At 44.6% G+C, this 25,831-nt stretch overlaps 1 protein-coding gene across 2 annotated transcripts in view; it reads right to left on the bottom strand.

Annotated features, from left to right (window-relative positions):
- Positions 1 to 1,028: 1,028 nt before the first annotated feature.
- The window catches only part of HS3ST4 (heparan sulfate-glucosamine 3-sulfotransferase 4), a gene marked incomplete at both ends in the record, with an annotated part of 404,262 nt that continues 379,459 nt past the window's right edge, over positions 1,029 to 25,831 (bottom strand). For both annotated transcript variants that reach the window (XM_079718538.1, XM_079718539.1), the window contains one exon: positions 1,029 to 1,665. In XM_079718538.1, the coding sequence (XP_079574664.1) occupies positions 1,029 to 1,665 (637 nt within the window). The remainder of the gene's footprint in view (positions 1,666 to 25,831) is intronic.

The raw sequence follows: 25,831 nt of genomic DNA, 5'->3' as shown, positions 1-25,831 counted from the left end.
AAGAGAAGGATGGTGACCGATCCCGTGGGTTGTGTTGCTAAAGGTTATTCATGACAAAAGACATGCCAGCTCTCTGGTCCTCGCCCCTCTGGGGACCCTAAGGGACAGAGCCCATCCTCATAGCATGTGTCAGAACCATGCGGCTGAGGGTCTTCAGGGATGGAGACCTCCCACCAAAATGGCTGGCTTTCTTTTTTTTCACTCCCAGAGATGGCATTCATCTTTCCCAACCTCAGGGCTCTGAGCTCTGCTGCAACCCCTCTGCTCTGAGAGCAGCCCTGTGATTCTGATTCTAAGGAGGCACAGGCTAAGCTTCTCCACTGCCCAGGATACTCACAAAGAGAGAGACCCAACCCCCCCTTCGGGGGCTCTTAGAAAGAAGGCTTCCAGGGGTGTCAGCTTTTTTTGGTGAGAAACATGCATGCCTCTGCCTTCATAAGGTGAGGAGGGAGTAAGTCAAAGGTTGTGGGATGAGACCTTTAAGGAGAAGGCTAGAGACACTTTAAGAAGGAGGAACTTGCTCCCTAGGAGTCCTGGAGCAATTGGCCACAATTAGTATTCTGGCAAGATACCAAAGCAGAGGTTGATAGAGCAGGGGCCTTTGCCAGATATGGGGCTAGAACTCGGGTTTCCCAAATTAAAGTGAGAGACTCCGGCCAAAAGGAGACCTTCCTTTCTTTTTTATCATTTAAACAAACATTCATGCCACTGTCTCTGACCTTGACAACTATTTATGTATCCTGTCTTCAGACTGGATTAACCAGCAGAAGGCAAGAATTAGCAGTGGATTCTGGTGGCCATCTGGTCAACCAGATGCTGCTACCCAGGCAGGCCTGGTACCCTCATGAGTATGCCATGGGATCCATCCCTTTGCCTAAGCCAACAGCGTTGGAAGCAATCCTGATTGGACAGAGGAGGAGATCTACTTGGCACCCCAGCAAGGCTGAGGCTGCAGACCCTGGGGGATTCAGGACTCAGGTAAGGAGCCTCCCTAGCTATTCACCAGCCTTCCCTCCACATCTCTAGCCTCATTTGTCACCCTCTTCCTGTTCCCACTGGAAATTTTGACCAGTCATTTGGTAAAACATCATGTTGAAGGGTTTGTAGAATTTCCGCAGTCTGTGGATCACATCGGGGTCGATGCGGGGATGAGTCCGACCTTTGCTCTTGCCTAAGCACCTGGGGGCGCTGCTGTCTTCTGGCTTCTTTAGGCAAGGGAACCCCTTGGTTTTGTTGAAATAGAAATGTTTCTCAGTCACAACACGCTTGAGGCCTAGAAAATCCTGTACTTTGGCCATTTCCCCGGCAGGGTCCACTATGAGTCGCTCACCGCTGACGAAGAGGATCTGAGAGAGGGGGAAATACTGGAGCCAGTTTTCCAGATGCAGAGCATAGATCCCTATTCGAATGGCGCTCCAGGAGGCATCGATCAGCCCTAGGGTCCGATTTTTGAAGGCCAGCACCTCGAAGGTGGGGATCTCGGGTTTCTTTGACAGTGTCTGGGTGTAATCGGAGATGGCCCTGGTCACGGGGTTTCTCACCACCACGATGAGTTTGATGTCCTTGGCCATGGAGTGGATGCGCTTGGGGGCCTCATTTGTCACAAAGTAACTTGGTGTCTTCTCCATGGTTAACTGCCCATCCAAAGTCTTAGGCATCACATTTCTGGAAGACGGAGGAAAACAAAAGAGTGATTATTCCTGTCCAGAAATAACTGAACTTGTTGCACGAAATGTATGATATAAATAGCCCAGTGGGGAGCTACCCAATAAAATTCATGTACACTTGGAAGTTCTTTTTGGACTATATATCCCTCTATAGTTCTGATTATAGTATTATCAGAAAAAGCAGCATAAAGCTTGTGCAATTCATTCGTGGGAATCTTATACACCTCCATTTACATTTCTGCTCTCTTACCAGTTAGGTTTAACCTAGATCGACTCTTAATTTCTCTATTATTAGTTTTATAATCTCTGAAATGAAGATAATGATAGCACCTACTTCACACAGTTGTAAAAAGATTAAGGGAGATAATGCTTTTAAAGCATTTAGCACAGAATCTGTAAGATCTTAATAAATCAAGGATACAGCTGTTGTATTGGCTTTCAGAAAGTGTTTGAGCTCAACAAGACCTCAAAGATGATCTAGTCCAGGGGTTGGCAAACGACTACCTGCCTCCTGTCATTGTATGGCCCACAGCTAAGAAAGATTTTTCATCTTTAAAGGATGGGGAAAAAAACTAAATAATAAGACTAAAATTTTGTGATGCATGAAAATTATATGTAATTCAAATTTCAATGCTTATAAATAAACTTTTATTGGAACATGGCCACACATTCCTGTCTGTGGCTGCTTTCTGCATCTACATCAGCAGAGTCGAGTAGTTGCAACAGAGACTATATGACATGCAAAGCTGAACATATTTCCTATCTGCCCTTTAAGAAAACATTTCTTGATCCCTAACCTAATCCAAAGGCATCTTTATGCAAATGAGGAAACTGAAGCCCAGAGACAGGGAATCAGACAGGCTTTGTGACCTCAGCAAGTTGAATCACATCCCTGAGCCTTATTATCGTCATCTGTAAAAATCCTAAAACTTACTTCAAGTTCAGTTGAGGATGAAACGAATGACAGCATCTAGCACAGAATTAGTTTTATACATGGGATTTCTTCTTTCTTGGCTCCCAAGGTTGCCCAGTGAGCCAGTGATAGATCCCACACCAGGACCCATATCTCTTGGTTTTCTTCCCAAGGTTGCTTCTCCAAACCCATCCCTCCATCCATGTTTGCCTTCAGAGTGGCCTTGTCTTACTTGGGAACTTCAAGAGATTAAAGGAGTTTGATGTACTTGTACCTATCGGTACAGCAGGCCATCTGCCACCATGTGTTCCATCCATCTCCATTAAGTCTATTCACTTTCGAGCCTTGCACCAAAGTGGTACATTTAGGATTACACAAGACCTCTTTGTTATGATGACATGTTTTTAAATGTCTCAGCTAATAAAACTTAATACAGATGAAGATCCCTCAGCTTCCCCTACCATAATTAAATTTATTTACTATTGCGTGTGTGGAGAAGGAAGGATTCTTCTTTTATCTCTAATTCACATGCTCTGTCAATAATTAATTGCTACTGGGTTTTGAGGTTTCTCGGCAAGCATTTTTATTAGGCAAGAGGCAAGTGCCTCTTGCCTAATGTAGAGAAATTCACATGGAGTTTGATGTTGTCCGTGTATAATGGTTGGGCAGTAAGGAGTTTTCAGATCAAAGCAATAGCCCTGGCCATAAATAATCATGCTCATCTTGAACTGATATTATCTCCCCGGTATTTTTTTTTTTTTTTTAGAAGATGTTGGGGGTAGGAGTTTATTAATTACTTTATTTATTTTTGCTGTGTTGAGTCTTCGTTTCTGTGCGAAGGTTTTCTCTAGTTGTGGCAAGCGGGGGCCACTCTTCATCGCGGTGCACGGGCCTCTCACTATCGCGGCCTCTCTTTTTGCGGAGCACAGGCTCCAGACGCACAGGCTCAGTAGTTGTGGCTCACGGGCCTAGTTGCTCCGCGGCATGTGGGATTCTCCCAGACCAGGGCTCGAACCCGTGTCCCCTGAATTAGCAGGCAGATTCTCAACCACTGCGCCACCAGGGAAGCCCCCTCTCCCCGGCATTTTGAAAGTTTTCACGTTTGTGTGCCTGTTTGGCTCTTATCAGATTTAATTGTGACGTTTGGAGGGGCAGGGCTAAGGACCACAGTTTTAGGGGAGTCACATGTGCCTGATTTAGGAGTTCTGACTACCTAGGTCACCTTGATGAAGTGAGTACACCCACTCTGAATCTCCATTTTCTCATCTAAAAAATAGGGTTAACAAGAGTCCCTCCCTTATAGGATTGTAATGAAGATTGAATGTGATAATGCAGGTAAATCACTTAGAATACTGTCCAATGAATGCCGGAATTTTAAAAGCTTAAGCCAGAGGCACAAGATCATTGGCACAGCAATTCTTAGAGAAGAGTAAGGAGAAAATATTTACGTTTGACCAAATGGAATAGCTGAACAACATGGGAACTAAGGAACTGATCTAGAAAAGAAGGATATTCTGATTCAAGCCAGTGTCATCAACCATTCTTCCTGATCTGTAGACTGGTGAGCAATGGGAAAGCTGCTATTAGTTCAGCTGAAGTTGAAAGAATATACTGATATCCTACTTTTCTTTTAGTTGGAGAGATAGATTCTCTTCTTTTATTATAGAACTCATTTCATAGTATAAAAATATTAAATAAATGTTGATGCAAAAAATACTGAAGATAGATATTTTTACATGGCCTCTTCCAGATTTTTGCCCCTCAGATATATCTTGCTCCTTTTAATTTGCTGTATTTTTCTTTAGCAAGGAGCAGCTGCTAGGTTTTTCTTCTCATCCAGTCTCTGCCATTTACTTCTTAGACCTCAGTGTTCATCTTTTTTTTTTTTTTTTTTCCCGGTACGCGGGCCTCTCACTGTTGTGGCCTCTCCTGTTGTGGAGCACAGGCTCCAGACGCGCAGGCTCAGCGGCCATGGCTCACGGGCCCAGCTGTTCCGCGGCATGTGGGATCTTCCCGGACCGGGGCATGAACCCGTGTCCCCCTGCATCGGCAGGCGGACTCTCAACCACTGTGCCACCAGGGAAGCCCCCTCAGTGTTTATCTTTACACTGACAAATTCATCTCCTTCACTTCAGCTAATTGTTACAGTCTGTCAAGATCTGTGTTGATCTCGAGTCTTTTATCTGAAGCATCTGAGATAAATGGTACCCAGCCTATAAGCCAGTGTGTATAGGAGTAATTATGTGACTAGCTCAGTGCTTGGTGCAAAAAGCAATGAGAGGAGCAGGGCTAGAGAAGGCAATGGAGAAGGGAGCGGGGAGCAGGGGCGCCTCAATGGCTTTGATCCTCATGTGACAGATGGACTACACCAGGCACTTGAGGACAGTTCCTGCATTTGGGGCACACATGGTAAAACCATCTCATTAAGCCAAGAGACAACTGTTGTTGCATGAGATACACAGGATTTTTTGCTGGTAAGAAGCTATCCAGTAGCTGCTCAAAATCAATGAAGTAGCAGTACCCCCTTTCCAAAAATGATTCTGAATCAGTTATATTCATTCATTCATTCATTTGTTCCATAAACGGCAATATACTAGTGAACAAAACAGACAAGTTCTCCTCCCTGACAGAGCTTCCAGTGTAACTACTACATCTGATAAAAGGAGAGTTCTTTATAGCATCACATAAATAACTATTTTTATCAACAGAACAGGTATCATTACTATTTCACTTTTAGAGAGAAGGAAACAGACTCAGAACCTAAAGATACTTTTTCGAAGTCTCACTGGGTGAGTATATCCTTGGTTCCTAAGCTCACTGGCCAAGCAAACACCTACCACCAGTTTCTGACAAACAGCAGGTGCTGAATAAGTATCTGTTGAATGAATGGATGAATAAACCATTTATCTCCTGTCCTAAGGCGAGGCTTTGTTGTGATGGGTTTTGTTGTCCTAATCTGGTCATTTCTCAGGCCTTGTCCCCTCACCAGTCTTCTCACCTGGGCCCATGGCCCAGCAGCTATTTCTGTATCTATCCTAGTGTCTCTCTTCCTAAAAGACTAGAGGGGGCAGTCTATGTGTAAGACCAACTTCTCCCAAAGTGGGCTTTGGATCTTGTCTCCCTCTACTTTCTCAGGAATGATTCATCCCAAGTGTCCTTCTCTCTCCTGGTTTTAGGGAAGTTCTTCTCGACTGGGTCTGACATTTTTTTTTTTTTTTTTTTTTTTTTGCGGTAGGCGGGCCTCTCACTGTTGTGGCTTCTCCCCTTGCGGAGCACAGGCTCCGGAGCACAGGCTCAGTGGCCATGGCTCACGGGCCCAGCCGCTCCGCGGCATGTGGGATCCTCCCAGACCGGGGCACGAACCCGTGTCCCCTGCATCGGCAGGCGGACTCTCAACCACTGCGCCACCAGGGAAGCCCCGGGTCTGACATTTTGACTGCCCATGTTCTCACATCTTTCTGTGCTTGAGGAATGGGGAGGAGACCAGTCATGCCACAGGGGAGTGAGCAAAGCTAAGGAAGTGAGAAAATAAGGTCAAGGGGTGGGGAGGGAAAGACCACAGGGGGTCTTATGGGCCACAGGCAAGACACTGGGTTTTATTCCATGTGTGATGAGAAACCACTGAAGAACATGAAACAAGAGAACATAAAATTTACATTTTAAGAGATTTTTTTTCCTGGCTGCTTTGCTGAGAACACACAGGCATGTGGCAAGAGCAGAAGGCAGCCTGCTAAGAGGCCATTTCAGGAGACCAGGTTAGAGATGGGGGTGGCAGGAATGCCAGTGGAGAGGGCAACCTAGGAAGAAGTGTTCAGAATTAGGATACCTTTAAAAGGTAGGGCCAATAGTCCTTTAGGATGGGTGGGATGTGTGTGCAAGAGAGAGAGAATATCAGAGAAGACTCCAAGATTGTTGGCCTGAGGTAATGGGTAAGTAGTAGTGCAGTTTATTGACGTGGAGACAACTGAGAAAGAAGCCAGTTTCAGGGGAAGATACCAAGTCTGATTTTGGACTTGGAATCTGAAATACTCAAGTGAAGGAGTTGAGTAAGCATCTTGATACAGGAGTCTGGAACTCAAGGGAGATCCCAGTTGGAGGTGGACATTTATATCATGAGTTCACAGTCCACCTGCCAGAAAGTAGGATGAAGGAATGTCAGATTCTCTTCACCTTCACTAGTAGAAGGTAGGACCTAACCTCTGCCTATCTGGGGAGTTCTCCTGAATAAGGAAAAGCATTCAGATGCCGGCGTGCAAAACAAATTTTTAAATTCCATAGCAAAGATTTTCACTAAATCCTTTGAATTTCCAGGGTCTTTGATAACTTCCTGTATTACAGAGCTTAGGATAATGTCATAATATGGTTGGTTCCCATGCCCTCCATGGCTAAGCTCAGTTTCCGGAAGCCATGGGCAATGTTTTATTCACCTTTGTATCCCCAGTGCCTGCGGCGTGGCAGCTGCCCCATAACTATGTGTGGTTATTAGATGAATGAACGAATGACATACGAATGAAAACATGATCCCCAGAAGTCAGGAGAATTGGGGCAGTTTGGAGGGCTCCTCTAAGTAGGTTTCCCTCACGTGGGGTTCAGTGTTTCTGAATTCCAAGCCATCCCTCATCTGAAGGACCCTGCACTGCAGTGTGTACCATATGGTGAGAAAATACTGCATCTGGGCTTGGAACGGCTCGTTAACAGTATCTGGGGTGCTCAGAGCAGCCGTGACATCAGCGTCAACACACAGTCCTGAAGCGAGAATCATCCTGCAAGATCACACAGCTGCTCTCACAACCCCAAATGTTTATGAGACACGATCCAACTCGCTCGCCCTCCACCACCTCCGCTCTGCTGGTGGGGGAGCTGGGCTGAGCACAAGCCCCATCTGGATGCAGGTCAGCATCCAGGGCTTCATAGGAAACAACAATAATAGCGATCCTACAGTAGTTATCATACGCCATTTATCCAGTGCTCACTCTGTGCCGTTTGGTGGTTGAGAGTTCAAATTCTGACACCAGATCAATGTCTCTAAGCACGTTCAGACACTGGGCTCTACAGCCTGGTGGTTAAGAGTATAGCCTCCAGATGAACCAAATTTGGGTCCACTTATTAGCTATGTGACTCCGGCCAAATTACTAACCCAAGTAATTTGTGTCTCAGTTGCATTATCTGGAAAACAGGCGTCATACCGATAATACCCATTTCATAGGGATTTTGTGACGATGATATGAGTTAATGCCTAAAAGTGTGCCTCACAGATAGCAGGCTCGCAATACGTTAGCCGTGAATTTTTAAAACAACTTTCTTAAGAAGGTACTACTACCTTCACCACTTCAGAGGTCAGGAAACTGAGGCTCAGTGAAATTGATCTGTTAGTCCAAAGTAACAAGAGGTAGCGTTGAAATTCAACCCCAGGTCTGTCGTGAACTTTAGCCAGAGCTCTTAGTTACTGCCTGGCAATGCTTAACCAAACGACAGAGGCTCAACAAGGTTACATGACTGGCCCAAGGTCACTCTGCTGGTAGATGGCAAAGCTGAATCTTAAATTGAGCCTCATTACGTGTGTTGCAAAGGTGGGCTGTCACTGACTCACCACTGGGAGTTACAGAAACCCAGGCCAGAAGCCCCAGAAATTCTTACCAGATCAAGCTCCATCATTCAATTTGCGACATCTCTCTCCGGGGTGCCATCAATTGAAGCAAATGGACACCATCACGAATGCCGAGGGAGAAGGCAGTCACCCGTATTAGATGTAAAGAGCCCATTCTCTCTGGAAGGGTTAGCAGCTGAGCCTGCCTTTCGCTTGCCTGAATCAGAGGTATGTGGGCACCTCACATTTTCCCAAAGGCATTATCCAGTGGGATACATGGTGCATAAAGGAGCAATATATTCTGAGGCCTCCAGAAACTGTAACCCAAGAGAATGGTGGTTAGAGCCAGGGCATGAGGTAAGGCTGTTTCTTCTGCATTGAGGAAAGAAACTTAGAAATTCAATCGGGCGCCTGCTACTTGCCAAGCATCGAGACGGGCAATTTCACATATTATTCTGGCTGAACTGCACAAGTAGCATACAATTCACTGAGCCCATTATAGAGATGTGGAAACTGAGTCAAAGAGACAATAAACCCTGCTCGGGACTACTTTTCGGCCTCATTCTTTTGGAAAGTTCATGCTGCTTTTCAAATCCCAGTTTATGAATCCTGGAATCCCTGAAGATGAAAAGTCAAACCCTTTGGAAACCACATTTCTTATGTAAAGACCCAAGAAAAGCAGCCTTTGCCAGGGCCATACGGCTAAGGACCAAACTGAAGGCGAGAAAGAAGGGATCCTGAGTTATAGCTCTGACTTGAGAACTAACTTGCCGAATGCATTTAGGACAAGGATTTTTCCCTCTCTGGACCTGTACCATGAAAGGGCTATGTTAATGTGAATTCCCTCATTCATTCCAACGAGTGTTTGCTGGTGCTTATTATGTCGGGTATATAGTGATGCTAAAGCAGGCATGGTACCTGCCCTGCAACAGACTGCAAGTTCTTTGAAGGACACACCTGCATTTCCCATTTTTGTAAAGTGGTCTGTGCTTCAGATGGGGCATCTCTGTTGTGGGCAGAGGTCTCTTTTCAGGCAAAATCACATCTGCCACCAAGAGGGAGAAGGAGGTGACAAAAAAGTGAGGGCAGAGGAGAGGAAAGGAGGGAGAGAGCTGAAGCAAAGGGTGAAGGCGACTAGAAGCGAGAGGAAGGAGAAATGAAGACAAGAGAAAGGAAAGGACTGAGGAAGGACGGGGAGGAAGAAGGCGAACAGAAGGAGCTGGGCTTGAGGAAACACAAAGAATTTGAATAACTGGAGAAGAATGAGGAAAGCATTCCAATTTTGAATGACACATGACCACATTGTGGGAGAAAAGAGCAAACCAGGATCTCAGGCACTTTTGTGGTTTTAAAGTTTGTGCCATGGGTTTCCCTGGTGGCGCAGTGGTTGAGAGTCTGCCTGCTGATGCAGGGGACACGGGTTCGTGCCCCGGTCCGGGAAGATCCCACATGCCGCGGAGCGGCTGGGCCCGTGAGCCATGGCCGCTGAGCCTGCGTGTCCGGAGCCTGTGCTCCGCAAGGGGAGAGGCCACAGCAGTGAGAGGCCCGCATACCGCAAAATAAATAAATAAATAAATAAATAAATAAATAAAGTTTGTGCCAGGCAGGTAGAGATATTTTAGGATCTATGAAAGAAAAAGAGAGAAAACCATTTATCTGTTCATGAATTTGGCAACTGTTGTGTGCCACGTACATTAGGAGATACAATGAAGAGCAAGATGTGTCCTGAAGACGTTCACATCTTCTGAAAGAGTAAAAATAGTCTGTGAGGTCTATCCTTGTCTCTGAGGATTCACGGAGTTCCATGAGTTTCAGGTAGAGAATCACTGGCTGAGGGTTGACTTGATTCCAGAGTCCACAATCACCTCCTTTAGAAGCTTGTCAGTGGGTGCTCATCCTGACAAAGGCGGGTGGCTCAGCGTTTGACTTCGGGGTTCCATCTCTGAACCACAAGTGGCTTTAGCAACTCATCTCATGTCTTTTATCCTCAGTTCCATCATCTGTCAAATGGGTATAATAGCATCTCCTCCTCATTCAGAAGAAAAGGTATCAGGCATCCTGGCACAGAGCAAGTATTGGTAAATGTCCCCCCTTGTTATTGCTGCTAGTGTAACGTAGCACATAGTACATAGTAGGTACAAACAAATTTATTTGTTGAATGAGTGAAGGAGACCAGCCTTGCTTAAATTCTGAATCTAAATGCCTATTACTGGTTTCTACTATATACACCCCTCTGTAAATGATGACCCTGATTCATGGAAACCCACCTCTCCAATGGGCGTTGATACGACCCACTCTGAGAGGACCAAACAGCTTCTGCTTAGCATAGACTCCAGTGAATTTCTAGAAATCTCTTTCTCCTTGCCATCCCAGGGTGCCCAAGCACTTGGGAAGCTTCAGTGCTAGGCAGAGCTTGGCCACTTTATGGGGCCCATACCTCAAATGGCACAAATCCTAGGCTTGTTTTTATTTCTCCGTGTCATCCCTGGCTTTTCCCAGTTCCCCCCGGGGGCTTCAGCATCAGCAGGCCGCCATATGACAGAAGCTGACTTGTTCATATGGGTTTTTTTGTTTGTTTGTTTTTTTTGCGGTACACGGGCCTCTCACTGTTGTGGCCTCTCCTGTTGCGGAGCACAGGCTCCGGACGCAGAGGCTCAGCGGCCATGGCTCACAGGCCCAGCCACTCTGCGGCATGTGGGATCCTCCCGGACCGGGGCACGAACCCGCGTCCCCTGCATCGGTAGGCAGACTCTCAACCACTGCGCCACCAGGGAAGCCCCATATGGTTTGATTTAAAAAACACATATGGACAAAAAACAACTATGAATTTGACAATCCCTTAAAATGAATTTGTGATTGAGTCATCACCACTGAATCTACATTTTTGAATGTGGCCATGTGTGCGCGTATGTGTGTGTATGAGATTTTTATTGATTTAGTTTATACTCAGTGTTTGGTATCTATAGGGATGTGAAGGTCCCTGCAATAATTCTCAAGCCCACAGGTTGGGAAGCAGGGTTCTAAAATCTAAATCTCTGCCTATTTACAACCTCAGCTCCATCGGTGCCTTCTTACCCACAACTCTCCCTCCAATCCGTCCTCTCTTGTTATTTGACCAACTCACTCCAGAGATTCGAAAACAAGATGCTCCCTGATTTTGAATTCACAAGATCACGGCTCACTTCATCTGCCCCTGACTGGGGATTCCACCCGGAGTCTACTTCTCTGATCCTTTATTCATACACATTCAAAGAGCGTCCCACTGCAGAACCTCATACACCAACTTCTATTAGCTGTTTTATTGTATTTTCTTTCCTCAGGCTCAGCGTTTCAAAGGGCAGGTGCCACAATGAAATGATGATTATGGAGGTGTCAGCGTTGTCTGCCTGGGCACCTTGTGCTCACGATTTAACAGACGGTGACAGGAGAGGGCTCCTCTCGGGAAGGCCCCATTCCAGGTCTCTCCACCGCACACTGCACTCCCAGCTGTGTGTCTGCTCATCCCTGCCTTGGGGATGCTGCCAGCCCTGCTTCCTTCTCACCTGCATCCTGTGGCTGAGCCAAGCCCTGCTTGTTCCTGCTGAGTCTGTCTCTGTCACCCTTTGCATGTCTCAGCCCTACTGTGTGGCTCTATCCTGGCTCTGCCATCCTCACTCTAAAGGACTTTGGAACTTATTTAACCACCTCAAGCCTCAGTTTCCTCATACAATGGGTATCACAAGCAAGACCTATCTCAGAGCATGTTTTATGAAGGTTGAAAGGGCCGGTGCTTATGATGCTGCTGTAGAATGAATGTGTGTGCCCCCCTCCACACAATTCATATGTTAAATCCTAACACCCAATGGGATGGTATTGGGGGTGTGGCCTTTGAGAGGGGATTAGGTCATGAGGGTGGAGCTCTCATGAATAGAATTAGTGCCCCTATGAAAGAGACCCCAGAAAGCTTCCTCCCACCTTCTGTGGTGTGAGGACGTAGTGAAAAGATAGCCCTCTATGAGCCAGGAAGCAGGTTCTCACCAGGCAGTGAATCTGCCAGCATCTTGATCCTGGAATTCTCAGCTTTTAGAACTGTAAGAAATAAATGTTTGTTGCTTAAGCCACTCAGTCTATGGTATTTTTGTTACAGCAGCCAGAATAAACGAAGGCTTAGCACAGAGCCTGGAAGGAATTAACTGCTGAGTACAAGTGTTAATTATTGTTGCTATTATATATGAATCCTGTTTACTCACTGTGCATTCACAGAGAATGCCATCTTAGGACCTGTACTGACCGTGAGGTTATTTCATGTTTATCTCATGTGCATCCTTAAAACAAACTTTGTTTTTGTAAATAATTTGTACATGTCTCTTCCTTGTGATGCAAGGAATCTAATCGGCTAGACCGATATATATATATAATAAAACATTGGATGTTTTACTGGTGGAAGGGCTGCTCAGGTCGACTCACACCTGGCCATGGAAACTTGTTAAATAACTCGGTCAAGATGGAGGCATCCATGCATATGAAGGACAGGTGTGAATGGTGCTGGGAAGAACAATATTTTGTCACACGGCCAGGCACCAACTCTAGTGTTGAAGGAAACTTGTTCTCTCCACCAACAGAATGCAGCCCAGAAACCCCTCTTTTTCCTACATTTGGCCAGGATGGCAGGACCTCCTCTCCTACAAAGTGCCCAAGTAAGAGCCTTCCAGGTGTGTCCTTGAGATATTTCCTTCATAAGGTTGCATCCCCAAATCAAGATCTCTAGCTTCAATGATGTAAAGCACAATCATAAATTAATCAGTGCACCCTACTGTGCCTGTACTTAGACCTGACTTTCACAGCTTGGGGCACATGAAATACTAAACAGATTTTCAAACCCATCCATCTGATCGTATAACAGATAGGAAAGAAGATCAGTGCACACCTAGAAAGATATACACAAACAGGCACACAAACTGTGCCCCAAAGATTGAAGATTCTAATATTATATCATCAGATATTCATGCACACTGATCTCCTACAGAGTGTTTCTTTTTCTCTTTCACACACACACACACACACACACACACACACACACACACACACACCCCTCTACTCTTCCCACAACTGGCTCCTTCTTTTTCAGTACGTGGGCCTCCCACTGTTGCGGCCCCTCCCGCTGCGGAGCACAGGCTCCGGACGCGCAGGCTCAGCGGCCATGGCTCACGGGCCCAGCCACTCCGCGGCATGTGGGATCTTCCCGGACCGGGAAACAAACCCGTGTCCCCTGCATCGGCAGGCAGACTCTCAACCACTGCGCCACCAAGGAAGTCCCAACTGGCTCCTTCTTATTATTCAAGCCTTGGCTCAAACATCACCTACTCAGAGGGCAATCTCCTTCCCCAGGCACCATCTAAATCACCCTCCTTCACACCAGTCTCTTTTGTTCACTTCCTAGGGCTTCTTGTTATCTGACATTATCTTGTTTATGTGTTCATTTTCTTGTGTCTAGTCTGTCTGTCCTAAAGGAAGCAAGCTCCCAAGAAGGAACACAGTTTGGCACTTCTGTATACTGCTGAATCTCCAGCATCTCACTTAGTGCCTAGAATTGAGACATAGGTCTCAATAAATATTTGCCCAATGATGGAAGAGATGAGGGAAAGAAGGGGAAAGAAAGCACAGTTGGAAAGAAGAGAAGGGAGAATAAAGGAAAAGAGGAAGGAAGAGAGGGAGGGAGGAAGGGAAGGAGGAAGGATAGGAGGAAAGAAAGTTAGGAAGAAGGATGGAGAGACCATCATTCAGGTCTCATATTAAATGTCTGGCTCTGGATTATTATGAAAGCTACTAGCCACATGGAACTATTTAAATTTAAATTAATTAAAATTAAATTGAATTAAAGATTTAATTTCTCAGGGGCAATAGCCACATCTCAAGTGCACAATAGCTACAAATGGCCAATGGCTACTGTGTTAGAGGTACAGCTCTAGTATATTCCATCATCATGTAACATTCTATTGGATAACGCTGGTCTGGTCCATCAGCTATGATTTTTGTGACATCAACATACCACTCAGAAGTCATCTCTCAGAGAGGCTTTCCCTGATCATTCTATCAAAAATCATGCCTGCTCCAAGTTACTGTCTATCCCATTGTCTGGTTTCTCTTCTTGTTCACACTGTGTGGCATTGGTCAAGATTTGGAATTATCTACTTTACTTACCAGTTCACATGATTTCTGATGCCCTTCGACCTGGAACTGAACTCTGCAATGGCAGAGCTTTGTCTTATTCACTAGGTGCTCTATCTGTCTCTAATGGAGCATTGTATATAATAGGTACTTAATAAATGACAGTGAATAAACAAATGACCCCTCTGGATGTGCACATTTACATTTGTACACATTTTACTCATTTCATGCATCCATGCAGCAAGACAAGGGAAGTGAAGTAAGGTCTAAGCTGGTGGCAGGTGGGCCTCCATCCCTTCACCACCAGCTGGTAAGAAGGTAGAAAAGGCTGAGTGCTGATGCTTACTCTTGCTCACGGCCCAACCCCCTTCACTGAGGCTCTGCACATCTTGCCAGACTTCTCAGGGGCTGGACTCAGCGTCGTCCTAGCCAGGATCTAGCACCAAGGGGCGGGAGCCTTGGGAAAATCCAGGTCCACGGAGCTGTGCTGCTGGCTGGCAGGGGAAGAGCACATACAAAGTCACAGCCTTGGGCTTCCCTGGTGGCGCAGTGGTTGAGAGTCCGCCTGCCGATGCAGGGGATGCGGGTTCGTGCCCCGGTCCGGGAAGATCCCACATGCCACGGAGCGGCTGGGCCCGTGAGCCATGGCCGCTGAGCCTGCGTGTCCAGAGCCTGTGCTCCGCAACGGGAGAGGCCACAACAGTGAGAGGCCCGCGTACAGCAAAAAATAATAATAAAGTCACAGCCTTTGCTGCATGTCTGATCAATTGCCTACAGACTTCTTCCTCTCACATCTATCCACAATGACATTGCAGTCATGGTATCAACATGTTAAGAAAGCTCCATTTTTGGAGGATGTTTTCAGGGGGGATGAATATTCCCTTGCTGTTCTCTTTGTACGCTCCTCCCTAGACCCTCTCACAATAGTCCTGGCAGAGTAAGATTCTGCTTATGCTGAAAGATCCCAGGGAAGCAGGACATTGCTCCCAGATGACTGTGGATCTCATCTTCTGCCTGGACTTACTCTTCCTGGTCTACAGAATTTTTGGTCCCATTCCGGAGCTCAGTACACATTTGATATGCTGCCTTGGGAAACAGGCTCCCTCTTTACTTGTCAACCTGTGTGGATGTGTTCTTTCTTTTTACGGTACGCGGGCCTCTCACTGCTGCGGCCTCTCCCATTGCGGAGCACAGGCTCCGGACGCGCAGGCTCAGCGGCCATGGCCCACGAGCCCAGGCGTGCCGCGGCATGTGGGATCTTCCCGGACCGGGGCACGAACCTGTGTCCCCTGCATCGGCAGGCGGACTATCAACCACTGCGCCACCAGGGAAGCCCCGGATGTGTTCTTAATAAGCCTCAAACCTGTGCGCCTTGAATTGGGTAGATATGCTACTATGATTCCAGGAGAATCAGATGTTTCCCTTTCTAGGTCCAGATGGCTGGCTTCGTTGCAGAAAAACATAATACCACTGACTCCTCTCCAGATAGATGTTTCCCACTGCCTAGGGCTCCCCATCTGCCTTCAGTCACCCCTGACCGTCTTTCATCATTAGTCTCATAGCTTAGCCCTCCTGCACAGAGCCCGGTGTCTTTGGGTGAATATGTATGCACTTGGGAGTATGTTGACACAAATAGTATACTACCCTATGCAGCATTCTAAAATTTGGGTTTTTGCTCGGTGCTTTGTGAACACCTAGAGGGGTGGGATAGGGAGGGTGGGAGGGAGATGCAAGAGGGAGGAGATATGGGGATATATTTATACGTATAGCTGATTCACTTTGTTATAAAGCAGAAACTAACACACCATTGTAAAGCAATTATACTCCAATAAAGATGTTAAAAAATAAAATAAAATTTGGGGTTTCTACTCAAGAATACTTCTTGATCTCTACGTCTGTGTCTCTATTTCTGCTTTGCAAATAAGATCATCTATATATGTATACGTATAGCTGATTCACTTTGCTGTACAGTAGAAACTAACACAACATTGTAGAGCAACTACACTCCAATAAAATTAATTTAAAAAAATAAAAATAAAAAAAGAATGCTTCTTGAGATTTTCCCTTATCAGTTCACTTCCCATTTTTAAATGGATGTTTCTATAGCATATGCAAACCACAGTTTATTTAGCCATTTCCCTGTAAAGGCTCCTTGGATTTTCATCAATTTTCCATGATGACAAAGAAGGCTAACGTGAGCACCTTTGCACATGCCTCTCTTTGTATGTGCCCGTTTGAGTACTTTCCTAACGCAGCCCTACAGAAGTTGGGTTGTTGGGTCATGGGAGTTTGTGTCTAAAGGCCATAATAGATACTGGCACATTGCCCTCCATGGTGGTCATGCCAAATTATGCTCCCACTCATACTGTGTGAGAATACCCCTGTCCCCTCACCAGCTTCTAATGGTACTGACCCTTTTTATTTCACCAACCTGGTGATAACCATCCTTCAGGACTCAGCCCACATGCCCTGTTTTCCCCAGGATGACAAGACACTTCCCTGCTGTGGACTCTGCTGCCTGGTCTATTTCTACCATTGACTCATCCCACAATATGGCACATATGTATTTCCTTGTCTTCTTTATCAGACTCTGAGCAACTTGGGGGAAAAGGCCAAAATGGCTCCCAGGAAAAGCTTGCTTGGTTGGACCAGATTAATCCCCTGCTCTTTCCAGATGCTATAACAGACCTTTGCCAGGAATGCTTGTGCCCCTGGCAGCACCAGGAACAGGTGGAGTGTCATGTGAACTTTGGGCATCGAGAAATATTGATGGGAAAATAACCTATGCAGAAATGAGTGTGACTGGGTGCAACTAAGCAGAAGTAAGGGAGGGACAAAACTCAAAGGAAGGGTCTGCTGGCAAGAATAAACTGTAGCCAGGCCCTGCTGAACCCTGCACGTCAGCTCGGTGAGGAGTGCTGTGCTCTGGCCACAGCCCTGCCGTGCGCCCCCTGCACTCTGCATTTTAGCCTCTTAGAATTATCTTGTCATTTCCTGGAAACAATGGATTTTATCATATCTTAGATTTTGCATATGATGTTCCAGCTTCCTGATATACCCTTTCCTTCCTGCCCACTGACTGGTGGAGCCCTTGTTCATGGCATGCTTGACCCAAAGGCTTCCTGCTCTGTACAGCTTCCCTGAAACATATATAATATAGTATAGTATAGTATAGTATAATATAATATAATATAAATATAAATATATCATAAATATATACCAACCCATAAATTACTGATAGCATTGCATCTATCTGTGTGACGCTCCCCACCATCTCAAACATTCCTGGATGTTGTGCCAGAGGGGTAGATGAGAGAAAGAAAGAGGAAGAAGGGGAGGCGCAGTGAGTACGTGAGCATTCTGGAAAAATACCACATTGGTAATTAGATGGTCAGCCTGGAAATGATTCTCATCCTTTCTGCTAATTGATTGACCAAAACCAGTCTTGTGACCCCCACCCACCCACAAGGGAACAAGAAAGCTGAGAGTTACTAGAGAAATGACCTAAAGACTAAAAAACCCACTCTCCTGAATTTTGAGTTTGTTATTCTCTTGTATGTGGGTATATCATATGTTGCATTTCTAAACAATATGCTGTTTAGTTTTGTTGTTTTTTTTCCAAAATGGCATAATACTCTAGTCTTCTGTTAATTTTTTTAAAAACTTAAACAATATCTTTATAAAATCTATTCATGCCATTGCATTTACTGTTAGTGAATCCATTTTCACTGCTGTATAAGATTCCATTGTGCGGACATGGCATTATTTATCCATTTTTTCTGATGATGGACATTGGGGTGGTTTGCTTTATGAACAATGCTGCTATGTAAATTCTTGTACATGCCTCCTGGTATAAAGGGGAAGAATCTCTCTTGGGTATTTTCCAAATAATGAAAATACTGAATCATGAGCTCTGAGATGCTTACCCTTATAAGATGATGGCACTTAAGTTATATTCCCTCCACCTGTGCAGAAGAGCTCATATTCATCCTCCTTGTGACTTAATGTCTGCTACTGTCTTACTTTGAATTTCTCTCAGTTTGGGAGATCTTTTTCATTTATTGATGATTTGTGTTTCCTCCTTGTTGAAATATCTGTATCTTTTGCCCATTTTTCTATTGGATTGTTTTTCTAGATTGCAATGATCTTCTCCCAGTTTGTGGCTTAACTTATGATCTTCTTTATGTGTATTTGATGGTCAAAAGTCTTAATGTTAAAGTAGTTTAATTTACCACTCCTGTGGCTAGCACTTTTGTTTCTTATTTAAGAAATCCTTCTCTACCTGAGAATGAATATATATATATACATGTATATATGGAAATTGAAGGAAAAAATTATGTGGCTCTCTGGGAGAAACCTGTTCTAAGCAGAGGAAACAGTTAGTGCAAAGGTCCTGGGGTAGGAGGGTTCTTAGTGTGCACAGAGGCAAGGTGGAGGCCAGTGGGACTGGAGGCCACGGCAGAAGACGACATCAGAGAGGTAATGGGAGGCCTGATGATGAAACTTCATTCTGAGTGTGATGGGAAGTCCTTGGAGTTTTTTGAGCAGAAGACTAAGTGTCATGATCTGAATTGCAATTTTCCAGGACCACTTTCCACAGATGAATTGGAATTGACTGCACAGGGATTTAGAAGCTGGGAAGCTCTGAGGAAGCGATTGCAGCTGTCCAGATAAGAGATGATGGTGGGAGTGATGTGGTGGGCAGAGTCTGGGCATGCTTGGAAGAAAGAGCTAATAGAATTTGCAGATGGATTATATTTGGACTGTAAGGGGAATGGGAGGTGTTAGGGTGACTCCAAGGCAACAGCCCTGAGCAACTGGGTTGGAGGAAGACATTGAGAGAAGATCTGGGTTTAGAGTGGGGGAAGATTAGGAGCTCTGCTTCAGACACGTTATGCTTGAGATGATTTTAGACATCCAGATGGAAATGCCAGGTAAGCAGTGAGTCTGGAAGAGATCTGGGTGGAGAAATATTGAATGTTGCCGACATACACAGATGGTATACGCTAAGGTGTATACAAAGATGAGGAAAGGTCCAAGGACTGAGCCCTGTGACACTTCTACTTTCATCTCTGGGGTTGGGGGTGTGGGGAGATGGACATGCCAGGAGATGAGCCTGGGAGAGCAGGTGTCTCCAGATGGACAGGACACTTCTATCCCAGCTGTGTGCTAATTTCTGCGTCCCAGACCTGTGATGCACTGCCAGGGTACCAGCGCTGTGCCCGGTTGCTCCCTCTCCTCTCTTCCTCTACCCCTAGATGAATTACTAGTGCCAGTTAATGTTTGCTCTGGCTCATAAATCCATAATGCCTACCACACAAATCTCAACAGCCTGTAATTGAGACTCACAAACACGCAGAAAAGATTGTGTGCGTGGAAGGTATAAATGATGCTGTCACCCGAGGCTGCTGCAGGAAACAGGGCCACCGACATGGTGACTGCATTCTGCATTTACTACCTAAACAGCCTGCTTCCCTTTGCCACTGCCACCCTGGAAGGTAGAGGAAATTAGCTGTAAATATTTTACAGCTGGTTATTTGCAGGAGTAAATCACAGCTCATTTTGCCACAGAGTCAATGGAATGAGCATGAGTTTCTTTTGCTTCCAGGGGTTGTTTGTGATGTCATCTTCCTGGTTTCATCCTGCATTTAACTTAGTCCTCAGCATGTTTATGTCTTTGTAGTGTAAGTTATTCTGTGTCTCCTGGATGGGCAGGAGTGGTGGGATGGGGGTGGGGTGGAGAAAGGAAGCAGGATTTCTCTTAGTGCTCCAACACTGGGGCCCACTGGGTACCAATGCTCATCAATCAGCAATTTATTCATTCATTTACTAAGCAATATCTGACTGATCACTGTATATCAGATGGTCTGCTAAGTCCTAGAAGATGAAGATCAGTATTACCCATCCCTGCCATCAAGGAGTTCCACAGCCTATTTGGGAAATCCCTGATAATACCTAAAACGTACTCATACCAACAAATGTTCTGTATAATATTTACTGAGATCTTACTATATGTTCCAAGTGTTTTACAAAATTAAATCCATTTTCTGTGCAAAAGCTTTTAAGTTTCCTTAGGTTCCATTTGTTTATTTCTGTTTTTATTTCCATTTCTCTAGGAGTTGGGTCAAAAAGGATCTTGCTGTGATTTATGTCATAGAGTGTTCTGCCTATGTTTTCCTCTAAGAGTTTTATAGTGTCTGGCCTTACATTTAGGTCTTTAATTCATTTTGAGTTTATTTTTGTGTATGGTGTTAGGGAGTGTTCTAATTTCATTCTTTAACATGTAGCTGTCCAGTTTTCCCAGCACCACTTATTGAAGAGGCTGTCTTTTCTCCGTTGTGTATCCTTGCCTCCTTTATCAAAAATAAGGTGACCATATGTGTGTGGGTTTATCTCTGGGCTTTCTATCCTGTACCATTGATATATATATTTCTGTTTTTGTGCCAGTACCATACTGTCTTGATTACTGTAGCTTTGTAGTATAGTCTGAAGTCAGGGAGCCTGATTCCTCCCTCAGAATGGGAGAAAATATTTTCAAATGAAGCAACTGACAAAGGTAATCTCCAAAATATACAAGCAGCTCATGCAGCTCAATATCCAAAAAACAACCCAATCCAAAAATGGGCAGAAGACCTAAGTAGACATTTCTCCAAAGAAGATATACAAATTGCCAACAAACACATGAAAGAATGCTCAACATCACTAATATTAGAGAAATGCAAATCAAAACTACAATGAGGTATCACCTCACACAAGTCAGAATGGCCATCATCAAAAAATCTACAAACAGTAAATGCTGGAGAGGGTGTGGAGAAAAGGGAACCCTCTTGCACTGTTGGTGGGAATATAAATTGATACAGCCACTATGGAGAACAGTATGGAGGTTCCTTAAAAAACTAAAAATAGAACTACCATATGACCCAGCAATCCCACTACTGGGCATATACCCTGAGAAAACCATAATTCAAAAAGAGTCATGTACCAAAATGTCCACTGCAGTTCTATTTACAGTAGCCAGGACATGGAAGCAACCTAAGTGTCCTTCAACATATGCATGGATAAAGAAGATGTAGCATATATATACAATGGAATATTACTCAGCCATAAAAAGAAACGAAATTGAGTTATTTGTAGTGAGGTGGATGGACCTAGAGTCTGTCATACAGAGTGAAGTAAGTCAGAAAGAGAAAAACAAATACCATATGCTAACACATATATATGGAATCTAAAAAAACAAAAAAGGTTATGAAGAACCTAGGGGCAGGACAGGAATAAAGATGCAGATGTTGAGAATGGACTTGAGGACACAGGGAAGGGGAAGGGTAAGCTGGGACGAAGTGAGAGAGTGGCATGGACATATACACACTACCAAATGAAAACAGATAGCTAGGGGGAAGCAGTCGCATAGCACAGGGAGATCAGCTCGGTGCTTTGTGACCACCTAGAGGGGTGGGATAGGGAGGGTGGGAGGGAGATGCAAGAGGTAGGAGATATGGGGATATATGTATATGTATAGCTGATTCAATTTGTTATAAAGCAGAAACACACCACTGTAAAACAATTATACTCTAATAAAGATGTTGAAAAGAAAAAAATTAAGCCTAAACTCACCTTAAAAAAAACAACATGATTAAACCCATTTAACTCTTACAAAAATCCTCTGGGGTAAAAATTACTTTTATCGCTATTTTACAGAAAAGGAAACTGAGGCACGGGACAGTTCAGTGACTTGTCTAAGGTCACACAGATGGCAAGATTCCAATAAGGCAGCTCCCTTAACTGCATCAGTGCTACCTTTTGATATGCAAACAAGCAAGAGGAAGAGGGTTAATTATGATTAAGCATATATTACATTTGCTTTATGATGTAGATCTGTGCTCGGTGATTTCTACAACAAATCCTTTAATTTCTAATTCTGGAAAATAAGCTCTATGATTTTACTCATTTTACCAAAAAATTAGGCTCAGAGAGTGATCCAAGGATACCTAAATAACATGCCACCAGGCTGAGATTTGAAGCCAGAATTTTCCGACTCTACACCAAGCTCTTTTCATGCTGCTGTGGGATGACGGTCGTTGCAGACAAAGGTCTGTTCAAGGCACCATGGAACAGGGAATACCTAACCCCTGAGAGTTTGGGAGGTGAAGAGGGGGCAGCTAGTCTAAATTGTGAAGACAAAAAAGAACAGTTTAGATAATCAAGGGCTGTAATGGCAAGAGAGGCAGCGGACCAGCACGTGAACAGTACATAGTGATGTGAAATATTGTTGCTGGTTTTCTTTTCCTAAGTTCTTGAACACAGGGCATGTCAAGTCCTTCTGCACCCAGCAGAAGAGGAGAGATTAAGCAGGAAGATGACACAGTAAAGGCTAAGGAGAGAGGCTTTGGAACAGTTCCCTTGAGATCTCTCCTTCCCTCTGCATCTGTGCTAGGGGACCAGCACCTGAAGAAAGGTTTCCGGTTCCACTCTCCTTTCCACTAAAGATCCAAAGTCCTGGTAGAAAACATCTGATGGCTCTAGTTTATTATGCAAATGAGTGCCAGTCCCAAACCACACACAGTGGGATAGAGGCAATTCCCTGAGTGCAAACTGGGGCACTTTAAAGCAGAAGACAAGGTCAGAGGTATCATCTGAATAGGCATACAGAAGAAGTGTGAAAGTAGACAAGGTCAGAGGTAGCATCTGAATAGGGATACAGAAGTATGAAAGTAAGCCACATGGAGGAAGGCAGAGGAAACAGCCCTTGCAAAATTCTGGGGTGAAAGTATGCCTGGTGTGTCCAAGGATCAGGGAGGGAGGAGGTGGGGTGACTAGAAAGAAGTGTGAGATTGGAAGAGTGGGAGGAGATCAGGGCAGAAAAGCAGCAGGGTCCAGGTAATACAAAGCTTTGAGGGCACTGTAAGATCTTTGGATTTTATCTTGAGTAAGCGGGGAGCCAGCAGGTGGTTTTGAGGAGGAGAAGGACATGGCCAGCCTTACACATTTGGAAGATCATGGTGATTGCTGTGTGGGGAAGAGGCTCTAGGGGGTAAGTATTGAAGGAAGACCAATTAGGAGGCTACTGAAATCATCACAGTAAGAGGCAATGGGGGCTCGGGCAAAGGTAAGCGTGATGGGGGTGTGATGACATATGGCAGCCATAACAGCATTTGCTTGTGGATTGGATTGAAGGTGTGAGAGAAAGAGAAGAACCAAGGATGACTCCAAGGTTCATGCCCTAAATAAAAGGAAGAACAGAGCCAAGGCTTTTTGAGAACAGGAACACTCAAGAGGAACAGGGTTTGGGGAGTTGAGAAACAAAGAGTTTGCTTTTGGACATGTTAATTTTGAGGTGCTTCTTAGATACCCAAGTGGGAATGTTGAGGAAGCAGTTGGATTTACAAATCGAGAGTTAGTAGGTCTGGATTGAGAACTGTCAGTTGAAAATCAGTATACAGGAGATATTTAAAGCTTTGAAAGTGGCTGAACTCAGAAACGGAGTGGTACCAGCCCCAAATGGTACCAGCCCCAAATGGTCATGTTTTGGTCACTTACTAGAGTCAGAAGAGTGAGTCTAAGGTGACTTCAACTTACTGGGCTATTGTCCTTTTTTTTTGGTTGCGAGGTATGTGGGATCTTAGTTCCCTGACCAGGGATTGAACCCGGCACCCCCGTGTCTTGGAAGCTCGGAGTCTTAACCACTGGACCACCAGGGAATTCCCTATTGTCCTTTCTCAACCACTGTCAATCACGAACAGCATCAAGCCTAAAGACACAGCAGAGACCAGGACAGGTTGGTGAGAGAGAGGCTAAATTCCCAAGCTTCCAGGAGGAACAACTGGTTCCAGACACACTTAGTATCAGAGGAAGGGACACCTTCAAACAAGATAATGCTGAGCTCTATAGATGCCTTAACTGAAGCCAGTTTATCTAAACTAACTTCTCTTAACAAGCAACTAGTGGTCAGGTCATGAAATTCACACTTCCTTTGAGGAGTTCTAAATCTAGTCAAATGTATTTTTTAAAAAACCACATTTACGGCACTTTAAGATCTAAACAATGTTTAAAAGTATTCCAATTTAGCTTTGTATTTGTAGTGTATGTTTGTGTGTATGTATGTGTGTGTGTATGTATTTATCAAATCTGCACATTTTATGAAAGTTGGGCTTTCTCTGTATTGGTGTGGAAGTTGTCATATTTTATCTACTTTCAAACACTTTAAGTAGTTTTTAATGACACTGATAATAAACCGTTCTTTAAAATTTGGTTTCCAGGGGTAAAAAGAACAAGATATACAAATGGATGTGAAATACTCAACAGTATTGAATTTTAAAGGATATGGTCATTAAGTGAATTTATAGCTTGGTAAAATGGTGTTATTAGATTAATTAAGCTGGGAAGGTTTGGATTAATCATGTACCAAAAGTCTCACTCATGGAGATCAAATAAAGTAGCCAGGGATCCCCTGGTGGTGCAGTGGTTGAGAGTCCGCCTGCTGATGCAGGGGACACGGGTTCGTGCCCCGGTCTGGGAGGATCCCACATGCCTCGGAGCAGCTGGGCCCGTGAGACATGGCCACTGAGCCTGCGCGTCCGGAGCCTGTGCTCTGCAACAGGAGAGGCCACAACAGTGAGAGGCTCGCGTACTGCAATAAATAAATAAATAAATAAATAAATAAATAAATAAATAAATAAATAAATAAAATCAAGTACCCAGACAGAGTCCTTTGAAGGTATAAAGTCAATACCTGGGGATGTAGGAGATGGAGTGGGTAGATAAGAACTTCCTAATGAAGATGGCCAGAGTACCTCCTGTCTATCCTATGAAGCCAATGGGGGGTTTACTCCCCCATTACAGCTTTCATGGCAATTTCGAGAGCTCCAGAGTGACAACTTTTCCTTCCTTAGAGAAGAATTGTGATTCCTTGAGAAGAAAACTGAGTTGGAATCACATGGATCAAAGTTCAAATCTAGACCCTACAACTTATTAACCATAACAATGATGTGTTCTCTTGTAATTTATTTTATGGCTTAGGCCTCAGTTTCTTCACTGATGGTGGTGATGATTAGATTTCTTTGCCCCACTATTGTGAGTATTAAATAAGGCAATTATATAAAAACACCCAACTCTGGGTGGCAGAGTTAGGCTAGCTACTCTCCCAAACCCATTTTCTCTTTCTTCTGGGCAGATAACTAGGTTGCATTTCCCAGCTTCCCTGACAATTGAATGTGGTCATGTGACTGAGTTCTGGCCGACGGAGTATGAATTCAAGTGATGTGTTCACTCCCAGGTCTGTCCCATAAAAATTTCCCACTCATGATCTCCATGTTCTTTCCTCTTCTGCCTGGCGGCTGTTTATAACCAAACTAGTCTTAGAAGCTACATGTTTACCATGTCAGAGCCTCTATCAGCTTGGGCTCCTGAATCACTGTGTGGAAGAAAATTTTCCTTCCCTTGCCCCATAATCTGCAACCCCTTGGCTACTGATGTAGTAGAAAATAAACTCCTATTGTATTAGCCTGCCCAAACTGGAACAGA

This window comes from Hyperoodon ampullatus (assembly GCF_949752795.1).
Source record: "Hyperoodon ampullatus genome assembly, chromosome: 14".
NCBI classification, from domain to species: domain Eukaryota; kingdom Metazoa; phylum Chordata; class Mammalia; order Artiodactyla; family Ziphiidae; genus Hyperoodon; species Hyperoodon ampullatus.
The sequence above is the reverse complement of the archived record's forward strand: the minus strand, read 5'-3'. Positions and strand labels throughout refer to the sequence as shown.